This window comes from Zingiber officinale, chromosome 4A (assembly GCF_018446385.1).
Source record: "Zingiber officinale cultivar Zhangliang chromosome 4A, Zo_v1.1, whole genome shotgun sequence".
In the NCBI taxonomy this organism is placed as follows: domain Eukaryota; kingdom Viridiplantae; phylum Streptophyta; class Magnoliopsida; order Zingiberales; family Zingiberaceae; genus Zingiber; species Zingiber officinale.
Window position 1 is genome coordinate 41,540,240 of NC_055992.1, and position 17,561 is coordinate 41,557,800.

Genomic DNA, 17,561 nt, shown 5'->3' on the forward strand with positions numbered 1-17,561 from the left:
ATCATAATTGGTACAACAAAATTATTTTAAGTTAATCAAAATTAATATATATCAAGCACTGCTATATCAAAATATTCTTTCTTAATTTAATTAATATTTATCAAACATAATTAAAAATCACATCAAGCTAGACTTATATATGCTACAATAGTGTTAGAGTAAAATATGACATCGTTCATCTCAACTATCCAATTCATCACCTCCACAGTAAAATACAGACATATATATCAAGGTGATTGCTGCAATAGTATTGAACCACTTCTAGTTGGCTCCATTAAAGTGATCAAGAAGACTTGATATTTCACCTCATTTAAATATTAGTGTAGAAAGATGACATCTTCAAAACACAAATAGTTATATTCCCCCATCATAATGTTAGGACACATGGAAGGATGAATAGCTTGCTTCACTTTTTCAAACTTAATTTGAAACAAAACTCAAAGTGAAAAAATTTCACAATGCTAATATTTGAATTTTACCTAGTATGACTAATCTAAATGTTCCCTCCTCACACTCACAACTCTATTATGAATAACTCCTTCTCGAAAACTTTCTAGAGGCGGAGAAGTCTCGTATAAACATAAGCATAAGAATACAACAAGAAATGTAAAATATACAAGCAAATAGAATAAAAAATGTTTAAACTAAATAACCTTACTTATATAATCTCTTATTGCTACGAAATATCTCTTAGTGGTTGGAAATGCAACAACACTTTTCTCCCCAACTTGTAAGAACTGTCGTTAGCATTCTATAATTCAAACCTTCATGAAAATCCCTTTTCTAGGGCTGACTTATGCTTCTTAATTGATTGGTATTATCCCTAATCGATTGTCATGTCAGATCAACCATTCAAAACCTATAGAATGACTTTTTTCGTATGTCTAATTGATTGATGAGTCATATTAATCTATTACCAACTTCTAATCAATGAAATTAATTGATTCTGAATCTTCTGTTTGCGAGAAAAAAGTTGTCTAATCGATTCCTGCACCTTTTATTCTCTCGCAAAAAAGACCCAAATCGATTAGACCAATCAATTAGTTAAACTTGAATACATTGTCTCAACCGATTCATAACCTTTTTGAATCCTTGGGAACTAAAAAACCATACTTGATTATTAAAATCATTTCAAAATTAGTTTATAGGAATACCTCCATTTGATGTTTCTAGTGTATGAACTCCCTCTCGAATTTTAATGGGTTGAGGCTTGGTTTGGCCATCGATTTCTTTGCTTCGATCGATGGTTAGTCCTTCTGAAGCGTCCTCACTCTAATACCACTTATTAGTCCTGGTGCGGCCAGTAAGAAGGGGTGAATTGCCTAAAAAAAAAACATACCCTTCTCAAAGTTTTCGACTTTTAAATTAGACAAATACTTTGAATAAAGAAAACTAAAAGACATAAAATAAGTGCGAGATAAAAGTGTTTACTTAGTTTGCAACTGGGGAGGTTGCTAATCCAAGGAAAGTAAAGTTCAACTAACAGACTCCTTTCGACACAAGTCGAAGGCAGAGAAGCCTCGTACAGGACATTGAAAGCGCAGAACTTGAAGAACATAATAGAAATTTGATTACAGTAAGTGTTGTGTTCAATGAAGAAGACCAGGACTCTATTTATAACCCACTGGTCAAAACTAGTCATTTGTTGACATGGCAACTCCGATGCCTGGGCCCTCTCAGGGCAACCCTAGAGAGACAAACTTTATATCCACACACCGGCTTCACAACTGCTATGAGATTGAATTTTTTTCATTTCCAAGCTCCAGGCGCCCAGACCATTGCTGATGTGGACTCGATGGTGATCCACAACAACAACACTGTGACGAAGCACTTGTGAGGTGCCTTGGTGGTCCGAGCGCCCAGACCATCTTGTTCGGGCGCCCATACCATCTTGTCCGAGCGCCCAGACCATCTTGTCAGGACGCCCGAACGGTCCCGGCGCCCAGAGTAGTCAACCTCTGCTGATCGTTCGATGCCTTCTCCAGTCGTTGTCTCCTTCTTTGGTCACTTGGGTGATCCTCCGACCTTCTAGAGTTGAGCTTACCCGAATGCAACTCCGACCTTCTCCTCGAGAATTCTTCCACTCCCGCTTCTCATCCCTCAGAAGCGTCGCACAATTCCTTTTCATCCACCAGCGTACTCTTCCATAGTACCTCGTGTTGGTTGCTACTCGGAAAACCTATAGGTTCCACTGTACAAAAATTTTGTACAAAGGTCTGAACCTTTTCCTAGCTACCATGTGTTCTTTTAAATTAAATTTTGGATCGCCTGCGGAACTTAACACGTTTGATTCAAAACTTAATCTATTTGTTCTTTTAGGTTTTGACTTGGATCTCCTGCGGAACTTTACACGTTTGACCCAAGTCTCCTTAAGTTATTAATTCCATTAAATATTAATTTCCATAATTGGTTCCCAGTACTGACGTGGCGAGGCACATGGCCTTCTTGGATATGGGAGCAACCACCACCGACTAGACAAAACCTTTTATAGAAAGCTAATATTTAATTTTCTAAAATAACTTTAGGTTAACCAAAGAGAACAATCAAATCACAAGGAAAAGAAAAAATAAAAGAACACAGCATCGAAAAAACATATTCGAAATTCTAGAACGTAAGCCTCTTGTATTTGGTATTATTTCCATAAATAACTAGCATGATGCGGAAATAAAAATTACTAGTTATACCTTGTAGAAAAACCTCTTGATCTTCTACCGTATTCCTCTTCTAACCTCGGACGTTGTGTGGGCAACGATCTACCGAGATGAGAAACCACCAACCACCTTCTTCTCCTCCAAGCAAGGTTCGGCCACAAAAGGAAAAATTCACCAAGGAGAAAAACCAAAATACTAACCAAGCTCCAAGAGATGCTAGCTTTCTCTCCTTCTTCTTCTTCTTCTCCAAGTAGTATCCGGCCACCACAAGAGCTCCAAGGAAGGGAGAGAGGTTCGGCCACCACAAGAGGAAGAGAGGGAGAGGATGGCCGGCCACACCAAGGAACAAAAGAGGGAGAGAAAATAATAAAGGTTGTGTCTCATGAAGGCACCCTCACCCCTTCTTTTATATTCCTTGGCCTAGGCAAATTAGGAAATTTAATTACAATAAAATTTTCTTAATTTTCCTTGACACGAATTAATTGAGAAAAATAAAATAAAATTTCCCAATCAACTTGTGATGGCCGGCCACAATCAAAAGAGCAAATTAGGAGAGTTTCAATCAACAAATTAAAACTTCCTAATTTGTTTCCGGAAATTTTAAAAAATAAAATTTCTCTTTAAAAATCTCTTCATGGTTAATAAAAGGAAATTTCTATAATTTTAATTTTATCAACATGTGAATAATTTTTAAAGAGAAAATAAAATATCTCTCCAATCTACAAATAAGGAAAGAGATCTAATCTCTTTCTTTAATCTTTTGTAGATCTTTTACAAGAGAGATATTTTAATTTTAATTCTCTTTAAATTATATCTTCCACATAATAATAAAAATTAAAATTAAATTTCTTTTTTAATTTAATTTGGCCGGCCCTACTAGCTTGGGTTCAAGCTAGGGCCGGCCACCCAATTTTATACCTAGGCCGGCCCTAGCTTGTTCCCAAGCTAGCTTGGCCGGCCCCAATTGGGTGGGTATAGAAGGTGGGTATAGGTGAGTATAGAACTCTATAAATAAAAGGCTACGATAGGGACCGAGAGGAGAAATTAGTTTTGGTCTCCCGATAAAATTAAGCATCCCGTGTTCGCCCCGAACACACAACTTAATTTTATCAATGATAATTCATTCCACTAGAGAACTATCATTGAACTACCGCACCAATCCCAAATTATATTTTTTTGGGCTCCTTCTTATTATGAGTGTGTTAGTCTCCCTGTGTTTAAGATATCGAATGTCCATTAATTAAGTGAGTTACTGACAACTCATTTAATTAATATCTAAGTCCAAGAGTAGTACCACTCAACCTTATTATCATGTCGGACTAAGTCCACCTGCAGGGTTTAACATGACAATCTTTATGAGCTCCTCTTGAGGACATTCTCAACCTAGTATCTCTAGGACACAGTTTCCTTCTATAATCAACAACACACACTATAAGTGATACCATTTCCCAACTTATCGGGCTTATTGATTCATCGAACTAAATCTCACCCATTGATAAATTAAAGAAATAAATATCAAATATATGTGCTTGTTATTATATCAGGATTAAGAGCACACACTTCCATAATAACCGAGGTCTTTGTTTCTTTATAAAATCAGTATAAAAGAAACAACCTCAAATGGTCCTACTCAATACACTCTAAGTGTACTAGTATAATTATACAGTCAAGATAAACTGATACCTAATTACACTACGACCTTCTAATGGTTTGTTCCTTTCCATTTTGGTCGTGAGCTACTGTTTATAATTTATAAGGTACTGATAACATTATCTTCTGCATATGACACCACATGCTATGTTATCTACAATATAAATTAATTGAACAACTACAAACAATGTAGATAAATTGACCAAATATGATTCTTTATTTAACATGAATGTTTACAAAGCTTAGGCTTTCAGTATACACTCCAACACCTCGTCTCTTAGATGCACTGAGCCCGTCGACTCCTTTCCTGTGTCATCTGTCTTGCTAGTTGCGTCTTTCGCTCGACTTCTTGTGTTCCTAAGCTCCTGCAGACTTAGATACAAGGATTAAACATAACAGAGCCTAGCTTAACTTGGTTGACTACATCAAAACTAACCCGGGGTACTTACAAAAACCTTTTGATGTTTAAGTCACATAAGAGTGGAAGTAAAGAGGATATAAAAAGCACTAGAGTGAGTGAGATTGTGAACCTCTTCCATGGCATATATACGTAATTATTTATCGGTGTAGGGAGGTCATACCTAATAATGACCTTGAGCAACAACAAGACTTAGAACATAGAACTCAAGGAATTTGGCGCATTCAAAAGGAAGAACTTGGGGAGCTCTAATTAGTTAGAGGGGAGAGGTGAGGAGCTCAAGTAATCAAAGGAGAGAGCTCGGGGAGCTAAATTGATGATATCCATTTGACTCTGAAAGATGTTGCTATGTGGACTTATTTTGATAGGTAAACCATGTTAGGACATGTATGAGCTAGAGGGGGTGAATAACTCTCTTTGGTTCTTTAAACTTGATGTTGCAACAAAAAACTTGAAGAGAAGACTCCATGATGCTAGCACTTAGATTTTACTTGATATCCATCTCTTTGAGGTGACTAATCTAAGGGTTCACTCTTCACACTCACAGCTCCACTATGAATGTCTCCTTCTCGAAAACTTTTTAGAGGCATAAAAGTCTCATACAAGATCGAATACGAGAATACAAATAAGAAACACAAACAAGATTACAAAAGAAATCAAAAAATGACTTTACAAAATGAACATTGCTTTGTTTGCTCTTTTCTTACTTTAAATTACCTTTTGGTAGTAAGAAATATGACAACATTTATCTCCCAAACACCCAAGAATTGATTTCTTTAAATGTCCACAAACTCTCCTTTTCTAGGGTTCCTTTCAGGTTGGAAAACACCTCACAATCAATTGGCTTTACCCTCAATCGATTATCATGTTAGATCGATCATTCAAAACTTGTAGACCGACTCTTTTTTGCTTGATCAATCAATTGGTGAGTCATATCAATTTATTACTAGCTTCCAATCAATTCTGAAGCTTTTGTTCGCGAAAGAAAATACTGTCTAATTAATTTCCTTAATCGATTGACATTGCTGATTGATTATCTCAAACAATTCTAGCATCTTTTATATATGCTCTCGCGAAAGCTGCCAATCAATTGCCTAATCGATTTCAGCACTTCCTGTTCTATCATGAAAAAGCTCCTAATCGATTAGCCTGATCGATTGACTTAGCCTCAATCGATTACCCCAATTGTTTCCAAGGTCTTCTATGTGTTAGGACTAAAAGAATTTAGATATCTCCATAATGGTATGATATTGTCCACTTTGGGTCTAAACCCTTATAGTTTTATTGTAAGGTTCTACCCAAAGGACCTCATACCAATGAAGATATCTTTTCATTTTAAGTTCATGATCCTTTCCATATGTTTTCAATATGAAACTTTGTTTACAACCATTGCAACCCAACACTATGCTCTTGTGAAAACATACCCAATTGATTACACTAATTGATTGCTTTGGGACAATCAATTACACCAATCAATTGCCTAACCTTAAACCCGAAATCTGAGTTTAGGGTTTACCAATCGATTGACACATTGGTAACACTGAATTCAGTCCTCTCAACACTGAATTTATATCTTTCTTGGTATCTGGTTAATCTCAACCTACCAAGACTCTCTTTGCTTAACATCTGATCATCCTTGACCTATCAAGACTCTCCATTACCCAATATCTAATCAACCTTGAGCTATTGGGACTAGCTCACCAGGAGCCCAATCTTCCTTAGCCCACTTGGACTTTCCCTTACCAACTTTCCCATTGGACTTCCACCGCCAAGTCTCGCTAGGACTTCCATTGTCTAGTTCCCAATTAGGTCTTCCATTGCCTAGCCCCACTAAGACTTCTATTGTCTAACCTCCAGTTAGGATTTTCCATTACCTAACTTCCAATTAGAGTTTTCCGTGACCTAACCTTCAGCTAGGACTTTTCCAGTTAAATATTCGGTCCTTCCTTGACCTACTTGACTTTTCTCTCACACATTGTCAAATATCGAAACTTAAACTCAAACCAATCCAAGCTTAGTCAAATTAGTTAACATTGATCCGAGGATGATTATATCAACAAACCCTTAATGAAAAGGTCTTCATAAGTAGTGTGTGATGATCTAGAATAAGGCCACTTAGGCAATCTTTGTTGATCCTTTAGAGGTATCACTTATATATATTTTTTTTCAACACTATAGTTCCTTTTTTAAGGCTTGTAACTTTCACCTCAAACAGCCAAAAATGATGTATTATACTAGCAAATGGATAATTTTTTATTTGCTTTCATATGAATTAACTATTGCAACATTTGTATTAATGTAACAAAATTTATTAAAGCACGAATACATCTATTTCATTAACATGTGAAAACTTTCATGATTTTTAAGATACAAATTCGTTCTTTGTTAAAAGCACAAACTAAGATCTAACTCCTTGATATCTTTGAACTTTGATGATCACATCAAAATTTGTATTTCTTATTTAGGAATTTATCACAAACTTCTGTCCATCAAATACTCTTATTAACAAGGCAAATGCCTTCTTTTCTCCACTCTCATTATATTTCTCAATTTTGTTAGAATATATAAGAGATTAGGGAACAAACCTCGAAAGATGTTACATAAAAAACATACATATGAGCTTGTGTTCTCTTTGGAGGTTTTTCTTTTTATCATACACTAGAATTAAAGTTATTTGGAGGAATATATATATATATATATATATATATATATATATATATATATATATATATATATATATATATATATATATATCCAAAACCACTAACTTTTGTTTTTGTTAAGGTTAGAAATAGATTATATAGACGTTTAATATATTTTTAAAATATGATGTTAATTTTAATATATTTTTATTAAATGATGATGGGTTAGATAGAAATAAAAAATGTACTATCTTTTAATAAGTATGAATATTCAATATCCCATATAACCGATACCATACCCAAACTCATTCGACTTGTTCAATCCACAAACTCCATTCGCCTGCCTTTCCACGTTGGTCCATTGCACCTGCTCAATTAGGTCCAGTCACTTAGCCATCGATCCACCCTGAGTCTTAGTCCCCTTTGACCCCATCACAATTAGCTCACTTAGATTGCTCAAAATATGTGCAACAAATTTATAAGTATCATCAAATTAATTATGATTTTTGCCATTTCATACACTGGTATTGATCCTACAATATGACTGCTAATGTTGAAAAAGGAGTATTGATAAACAGTTGGGAAGCATAAAACATTGATAGTAAAATCACAAAGAATTTTAAAATGAAACAAATTGGCTTTCATGTCTTGGGTTAGACGCTTCAACCAAATGATTCAATCCAATTCTGAAACACTTTCACAATCATAACCCACCTAATTAATGAGCTAAGTTCAGTTTCAACAATAATCACCATTGTTTTTCCTAATATCCACGTAGCTTAGTGCCAGATATTACAATTAAATGTAAGTTGATACATGAAGGCCTTCAAGGCTTTACTAGCTACAAACAATCCAAAGCCTCACAGGTTGGCTCTGTTTGTTCATAATGGAAAATGCATAAAATTATCTGACTCAGGAAGAAGCCCCGTGTACTGAAAGTTGTTCAATATCTCGGTGCTGTGTTGATGATAAAAGGGCCATTTTTAAGACATGTTCAGTGCTCAAATGAAGAATGAATTAACACAATAAAAGAATTCTACCTCCCAATCGTTGCTTCAGGTAGTTTCTTTATCAAATACCTGTGTCTGGTAATGTACATGATAGGCACTCGGGACCGAATCCTCTGGTCCTCTTGTCCTGGTCCACTTCTAAATCGGGATAAGGAGATTAGTGAGAGGTAATGACCCCCACCTGTTAATAGATGGAGGTCCATTGTCCCTCACCAATATAAAAATTTGATCATGAATTGATTCAATTTTTATGGACTAGAGGATCCATCAATGTAATGACTCGGGAATCCGTGCTTTTTAGATCTTAGTAATAGGGTAAAACGTCCTATACCTTGCGTATCCTTCGCTTCAAGTCTCGATCGCATGTTGCAATTATAATATAGCATTTCTGCTGTACATGATAAGGTGGAATCCTCAATAAGGGTGGAGAATATAAAAGGAAGAAAACAGTGAAGGATATTAAATCCAGGCGAGCTTTCCAACAAAAATGGAGATCAATTTTATAAAAATTTATAGAAACAACAAGAGCATACCAGGTTTGAATTATGCTGTAAAAGAGAAAAGAAACATTAAACATCTAATTAACCATTATATAGGTAAAATTGAATTATATATTTTATGAAATTGATGGAGAAAAAAAAAAGAAGTTACCTTAAAGCCACACGATACTTCTGTCCCAACTTTTCAAGCTCAGCCATAACACAATCTGTGATGCATGGAGTGCCTATAGTACAAACATGAGTGAAACAATTTCTTTATAAAATAGATAAAGGTGCTAAGATGACCCAAATAATCCTACTATAAACAAAATAAGAAGGCACGATCCTCATCTAAAAGGCTAAAACACAACTTACAGTTAGCATAGAGGCAATCCATCATGCCTTTCTCCAAATCCAACTAGAACGATTAAGAAAGCAATCAGCAAAGATACAAACAAAGAAAAATATCATGTATTCTAGAGGAATAAGATTCCTTACAAACATAGCATCAAATTAAGATTTGCAGAGATGAGCTTCAGCATTTTCAACTATACATGTTTCTACTACTATCACAGACATTCTTGAAGAGCCAACACATATCATTCTATAGGAAAGAACTTATCAAGCAGTGGACATTTTGATTAATAAATAACACATGAATAAACTGTACTTCGACAAGGTTCTGATAGATATTTCTACTGAATGAAAAGTTAGTAAAATTAACAATACTGATTTCTCCAGCCACCTAGTAGTCTCAGCTAGAATGGCCATATACAATACAAGTATATTACCATCTTTGAATAGAGCAATCAAATAATGTTATTCTCGTTAATTGCAAAACAAGAAATTTTGGCAGTGTCAACTAACACAATGTCCTCGAGTTTCACCAACCAGTTTGTTCTTACTATTAATATGTAAATAATATTTATAACAATATGAAAAAATTATTAATAGCAAGAAGATAAGAGACAGCATTAGCAAAACAATTAGATTCAATAGGGTCTACAGCAATGATTTCACCATCAGAAACAGGACACTTGGAAAAATGTTGACAATTTAATCTTAGCTTCAAAAAAGATGGATTAGGATTCAGGTATCTAATTTTTTTGATGTAAACAAAGAAAGATATCTTTTGAGAGAGAGCTTCAGTAAATGTTTGATACAAGAACAACAAGGAGAAGTCAGAGATGAGACTGACAAAAGTTCTAGCATTTACTTGAAAAAGCAAGAAAGACAGAGAAACATGGTAGAAGAGAAAAAAAAACAACCATTTTTTAAAAAATGCAATGGATAAAGAAATTGATACAAGTGCTGTGAACAAAACGAGACTAAGATCTCTACGTATAGGCCAAGCGATGTGTACTGATGGGAGGAGACTACATTATGGGTCATTTGTTTATTGCAAGAGCGGGATAAGATAAACATGTTAGGGGAGACAAGATAAATTTCTAGCATTAACATTGAGAGAAGAGACACATAAGAGAAAGAAAATAATAAATCTCACATTAACCTGTTTGGAAATAACTTAAGTCATGAAATTGAATTGAATTCCATTATGAATTAAATTCCATAAGAAATTGAATTCAATTCTCATGTTTGGAATGAATTGCAACTTAAGTTATGGAATTCTTATGTTTTACCATTTTATGCTTCTCTCTTTTTTCTTTTCTTTTTTTACAAAGAAGAGAGAATGAGGGCACAATGGACATAATATGAAGAATTGAATTCCCTATCTAAATCATACATAAAGAGGTGTGATTTACTTTTGTCTTGTTTGATGGAATTGGAATTGAATTCCATATCAATTCTTAGCTAAAAAATCATTCCAAAGCATGGAATTCAATTCCAATTCTAAAAGGAATTGAATTCCATATCATTCCAAACAGGGAATTGAATTGAATTCCATTATGAATTAAATTCCATAAGAAATTGAATTCAATTCTCATGTTTGGAATGAATTGCAACTTAAGTTATGGAATTCTTATGTTTTACCATTTTATCCTTCTCTCTTTTTCCTTTTCTTTTTTTACAAAGAAGAGAGAATGAGAGCACAATGGACATAATATGAAGAATTGAATTCCCTATCTAAATCACACATAAAGAGATGTGATTTACTTTTGTCTTGTTTGATGGAATTGGAATTGAATTCCATATCAATTCTTAGCTAAAAAATCATTCCAAAGCATGGAATTCATTTCCAATTCTAAAAGGAATTGAATTCCATATCATTCCAAACAGGCTGTAAATCATGCATGCAGTATATCAAAAGCTGAATGAAAAATATAAACTATGGTACTTCAACTTTGAAGTTAAGGAGTGTAGATAAAGATCCAACGTTGCTATAAATATCTAGAGTCGATTTATGTGAGTTTCCAATCCACTCTGCTTTATTGTGACTATATTTGTCTTCCTCATTTGTTCAATGATGTCATGTCTTAGGTTGACTTCAGTGTCCCCATTTTTTTTCCCTTTATTTAAACATGTATTGCAAGATTTGATTTTAATTGCAGCACCTTCTTTAATCCCAAAATTAGGCCTTTGCAACATCCCATTACTGGATCTTAGGGACCAATTTCTCTAAAATTGGTTGGGATTATAGACATTGAGGAAAGGAAGGCTATAGGACTTATTCTAGGATAAGGCAAGGGTTATGTGTTTGTCTTGGTAGCAGTGTAGGAGTTGGTGGGTAGTAACTGTAAGGCCTCATGGTTGCTGATAATAGTATCCTCATTGATCTTGACAGAGACCATATCGGTGCTAACATGCATGAAGTGCTCATATATGTTGTTGTGAAGACAATGGAGATGCATATGTACTTGTCAATTTGGGCCTAGGCAACCAAGCACGTGCACTCTTGATGAGAAATCAGATGAGTTTAGCACGCAAAAATCAAGCTCGTCAAGGATCCCAGACTGTAGTTGGGATAGTCAGACATGGTGATTGGTGATGTGGAGAGTGATGGAGCTTGTATTCTCAATGATGAGGATGCCACTTGGCATGCATTTTACCATGTTCCCTTTGCAACAGGACTTCCAATTGGGAGTGAAGAGCATAATGGGAAACTCTAACTAGAAAACTTAGAACCTAATCAATTACCAAGTTGAGAGGGGTATAAAGTAGAAAAGGTATAACTTACAGTTATATATAAACAAGATTTCAAAAAAACCACAAATAACTAAATATTGATGGTGGGATAACTACTGAAAGTTGTAAACAAGTGCCATCATCTATAACCCCATCAAAAACTAGGATGTGACACTCTCACTGGCACTATGTAAAGAAACCCTCAATTAGTGGTTCATTATTATCTAGAAGCTCCTACTGAGATAATCAGAGGCCAGCATGCACTGAAACTATATCCCAGTTTCTCAACAGAAAACAGAGAGATAGATATGGCTCACAGTCGAGGCAACTATCAATCAGAATAATTTTGCTTACACCGAGAAAACAAAATTAAATTGCTTTTTATTACACATAGGCATAACCAACATTGAAAGCTATAATGCATAAAGGAAAGGCACCTTATTTTGGATAGAGAAGTTAATGAAATTGGTGTCCACAATAACCCTATAAGGTGGGCAAATAGCAGCGTTGTATGTGAAGACCAATGCAGAGGAAACGCCCGGCCTTCAAAACACAAAGAGAAAAAAATAAGAAAGAAAATAATTGTAGGAAGAAAAGCATTGATACAATGAATAACATATACGTACACATTGCAAGGAAGTTTCCCCTTTTCAAGATCCTTCTTTTTAGGATTCAACACCTCTTCCTTGTACCTAAAATTAAAATTTAGAAATATTATAACATACAAAGAGGAGCACAACAAGTTGAGCTTTTCACTTACTTCCTGAGGGTTTTAGGACCGATAAGCTTCTTCGTGACAGCAAACTTAGGACCTTTCTTCACTCGCCCCATCACTGCAGTACCCTACTTTGAAGAAGAACATTTATTAAAACTAATTGTGCATCTATTCACATCACATACATCTAATGAGACTCAAAAAAACATGAGAAAGTTTTTTGTCACGCTCCTTACGAGTTAGGCTTGCCGCGACACTAGCTTCACTCACTGCGTGTGAACTGTAACAATGTTGGAGCAAAAGACACACACACACATGCATACAAAACTGACTGCATGCATACTTCTAAAGTAATTTCCACTAGTGTTATGTACATATCTAAGCAACTAACTTAGAGGTCAATGGAAAAGGAAAGTGAGCACAAAGTGGAAAGCGAAGATAAGAGAGAGATGTGCATGGTAATCAAAGAGGCGACAACATATTTTACAATTTATATTTTCATGTCATTCGTCTCTCATTCTCTTTTTAATTAATGTTGTTAGTTGCCTTAATTTCTCTTTTTTTTTTTTAACATTTCACACATTATAGTCTACATCTAACAATTCAACATAGTTTATTAAGTGGGTGAACAACATGCAATACACTTATCAAGAATGTGTCGTATAGTAAAGGTGAACGACCTGCAATTCCCTTATTTCAAACACATCATGTATAAATATAAATACAAAGGTGAGTGGCCTACAACCCACTCGAGAAAGATACATCATATATGAGAGTGAATGACCCGTAATCCACTGATAATGAAATGAATCGTAAGTATGCACCTATACATACAGAGGTCGAGTGAACGACCTGTAGTCTACCTAAAAGAGATGCATATACATGGGATGAATAGCTCGTAATCCACCCAATATGAAATATATCATGTGAATGCATATATACAAATACATATATAGGGTGAATGATCAACAATCCATTCGAAAAGTGTCTAGAAAAAAAAATGATGAATGACTTGTAATCCATTTCGTGAGGTGCCTCTAGAGCTGCCAATTTGGATTAGGTCTGTCGAGTTGGCCGACAACACCAAACAATTTAAGCAAGTTGGGGTGAGATTTCATCAACCTAAGGCAAATCCAAACGGGGTCTAGAGTGACCCACTTGGACCCGCGACCATGCGAGTTGGCCTGTGGTGGGCTGGGTTGGCCAGCCTTCTAAAATTTAAAACTAAAGTGGAAAATTCAATTGGCTCGTGAGCTTGACCCGCCTAATCAACAATCCAAGATCAAAGTTTTCAACCTTTAAATATATTTTTTTGTTTTTTGACGGGCTCGTGGATTGACCTGCCTAACCCACAACTCGTCTTGGGTTGGAGTTTTCCCAACCCGCCAGGATAGTTGATCGGCCTATCCCGCCATGACGAATTTTTGGTGGGTTAGTCTGCCCCACCATAGGTAGGCTCGTTTGACAGCACTGATGCCTTACATAAGAATAGGGTGAACGACCCACAATCCACCCCATGAAAAAAAAATCATCTGAATTTGGTCAAGCATATGAACACGCGGAAAGAACCGAAAGTTCTTTTTAAAGCACGGAGCAAATGCTCTATATTTATAGAGAAATATTTTTATTACTGACTTTGCATAAATAATGTCATAACTTTTATAAAGTCTAGAACCAAAGTTCTATGACAAGGTTTTATTCTCCATTTATTTAGTTGAGAAGTTACGTAATTTATTATGAGTATTGAGCTGGAGCCCTCTTGTATTTCTCAATTATAGGAACTATATTGACATGATCATTTATGATATAAATCCACTCTTTATTTCTCATAATAATTTAAGCTTTCCCTTTTAAGTTTCATTAATAAATTTTGGAAGAGTAACAACAAATAGGCTATGAAAAGACAAGCAAATATAAATGACAAGATTAAGCAAATAGAGATACATAGAAGCATGCAATTTATTATTTCCAACAAATATACTAAAATTATTAGTTACTTATTATGAAGGGGAGTCTTGGCACAACAGTAAAGTTGTTGTTACTATGTGACCAAAAGGTCACGGGTTCGAATCCTGAAAACAACCTCTTGCAAAAAGCAGGGTAAGGCTGCGTACAATAGATCCTTCCCCGGACCCCGCATGGCGAGAGCTTCGTGCATCGGGCTGCCCTTTTTATTAGTTACTTATTATCATAAACCCTAAGATGACTTGCAACAATAAGCAATATTTGAAATAAAGTTTTAATCTACTTTGAATTGAATCAGAATCAAGTTTAAGTGGGGGCATTCCTTAAGTAATTTAGCACCACATATATTATCCTTGAATGGAAGTTACACCTAATGGCGTATGTTAATCATGCACTAAGGTGAAGGGATCAAGTAAGAAAACTCCACCTAAATCGAAGGGTATCTACAGTGAAATGCAAGGAGAGGGATAGAGAGGGGTAGGCGAGATATCACCTGAAAGTAACGAACGACGAGCGTGAGCGCGCCGATTGGGAGAGGGAATCGGAAGGAGAGTCAGGGATTTGGAATAAAATCTAGCGAGCGGGAGCGACAGTGAGTGATGCCGATTGGTAGAGGGAATAGGAAGGGGGAGTCGGGGATTTGGAAAAAATAAAAACCCTAATTAAATTATATATATATATTAGTTTTAAAATTGAAATATATATATATAAATTAAACTGTTATAGAGCTTCGTCTACGAAAACCAATAAATGAGCTTTTATTTAATTATAAAGCAGTGAAGATGACGAGTGACTGAGAACCCAAAAAAATTGGAGACGAAAGTTTGCTTAAGTAACGAACACAATGACCAATGTGCAAAGCGTTACTCACCTTGGAACTTCGTCGAGAATGCCCTGGGAGACAAAGTACAGTTTGCCTTAGGTATCCCTACTAGGTCTAACTTCGATACGTAGCGGCTACTCGGGCGACGCACAATTCTTCCAATCGTCCTAAGGAACTCCTCGAACGAACTTATCTACGTTCCCCTACTGCAGGTTTTTGAATAACCCCGGTAGAGACGATGACTGGTCGAGGAGATGCGTAGCGGATGGCGCCAGAGGTTTCAGGCGGTGAGGACTTGGGCTGAGGTGGCGGCGGCCGAAGGAGATGTGAAAAGAGAGAACTCCCAACTTCCCAAGGGTTAGGTAAATGGTGGGGTTGAATTTTAACCGGGTTTATTTTGCCAAGATCGGTTCAATTGTGTTCCCAAGTTGGACAGGGTGGTTTGATCATAAATATCTTTGTTTATTTGGTTTGAAATATTTTAATTAATTCATTAGATTTTAAATTCATATATATTAATTACCATTAAAATTATAAATAAATTAAAATAATTCTAAAATTATTATTTTCCCTTTAATTAGTCATATAACTTAATATTTTATATGATTTATTTATTAATTTCTTCTTATTTTTAGTTTTTTACAATTTAATTTTCTATTATTGATATATATTTCTCTTTTATATGTTTTTATCTTAAAAAAATTTATATATATATATACACGTTGAACTTGGCATACGGGCTCAAAATGTGAGCCATGCATGCCCAAGGCCAAGGCCTAGCTTAGTTCGTCACAATCTTAGATCGAGATCAAGTTATGCTTCACTCAGCCCATGGGCAAAGCCTCCCTAGCCTTGCTCACGGACTAGGTAGACTAGGCATGATATGATCGAAATATTACTAGCTCATGCTTGTCACCTTGATCATTTTATGTATTTATGTTTGAGTCCCACAAATTTTAGCAACTCAAAAAATTAAAACATAAAATTTACCCTAATCCAAACAATGAAATCCTTGTTCCTCCTTTTGTCATTGTTGTCCCTTATTAGAGGAAGACAATGGAGAGGGAGTAAGGGGATCCACCATTGCTTGTAACTTAATCTTCCTTCCTCGAGGCATATCTACCAAAACCGAGGAGGAGGAGGTTAGAGATTTGGGGGAAAGAGGAAAAGAGGGAGGAGAGAGAGGTTTTGGCCACTAAGTGGGAGGGAGAGGTGTTCTATCAGTTGAGGAGGTTTTGGTGACCAAGGGCGAGGGAGAGTTTCTCCCTTTGCTCGGCGTACTTCACAATGCCAATGGCCTAAATCAAATTAAGTTACGGAAAAATCTATTCTAGTACATTTCATTAACAATCTTCTAGTGGTGCAATCATGTCTGAATTTATCGAGTTTGGCCATGTGGATTTGATGAATTTAGTAAAGGTCTAAAGTTAGGTTCATATGGATTTACTTATATTGTGTGTCAGATTACTTGACATTTATATTATATGAGTGACGGATGAAGTTCAAGTGGATTATTTAGTAAAGATTTAAAGTTAGGTTTATTTGAATTTATATATTGTGTGTCAGATTACTTGGCATTTACATTATACGAGTGATGGACGAAGTTCAAGTGGGTTGAGGTTTGATCAAACATTAAGTGAAAAAGGATAAGTCCAACAGAAATTGATAGGTGGGTGAAATTCAAGTTGGTCAAGAAAACATTTGATAGATTTGAAAGTTTAATAAGAGTAGGCAAATAACAAGGATTTGAAGGTGAAACCTCTTGACAAATGAGAAATCCTGGTAGGCTAAGTTCGATTAAATACCTGGCAAATAAGGAAGATCTAGAAATAATGCCTTTTAGCAAATGCGAAGTCCCAATGAATTAAGAAACTCGGAATGGGAGATTTGAAAGACTAAACAACTTGGACTCTAGGCATAAATAGTTTTCTTCTTAGGCGAAGACTTAGTTGACTCAAAAACTATGAGTTGATCAACCGATTATTTTACAAGCATTCGATTGATATGATTAATCACCTAGAGAGCCGACTAAAGGTAGAAAACTTTTGATAGGAAGTGCTGTTGCCAAAAGTTTAGCAGCTTCAAATTTGAGGAACCAAGGGACGAAGTTTAGGAGTCACAAAT

At 35.5% G+C, this 17,561-nt stretch overlaps 1 protein-coding gene across 1 annotated transcript; it reads right to left on the reverse strand.

Annotated features, from left to right (window-relative positions):
* Positions 1–9,018: 9,018 nt before the first annotated feature.
* Positions 9,019–12,765, reverse strand: LOC121973273 (rRNA-processing protein FCF1-like). Its single transcript, XM_042524798.1, has 5 exons — positions 12,695–12,765; positions 12,561–12,626; positions 12,372–12,477; positions 9,226–9,268; positions 9,019–9,095 (listed from the first exon to the last, which is right to left on the reverse strand). The coding sequence occupies exons 1-5, from the start codon at positions 12,763–12,765 to the stop codon at positions 9,019–9,021; spliced, it is 363 nt and encodes a 120-aa protein (XP_042380732.1).
* Positions 12,766–17,561: the final 4,796 nt, after the last annotated feature.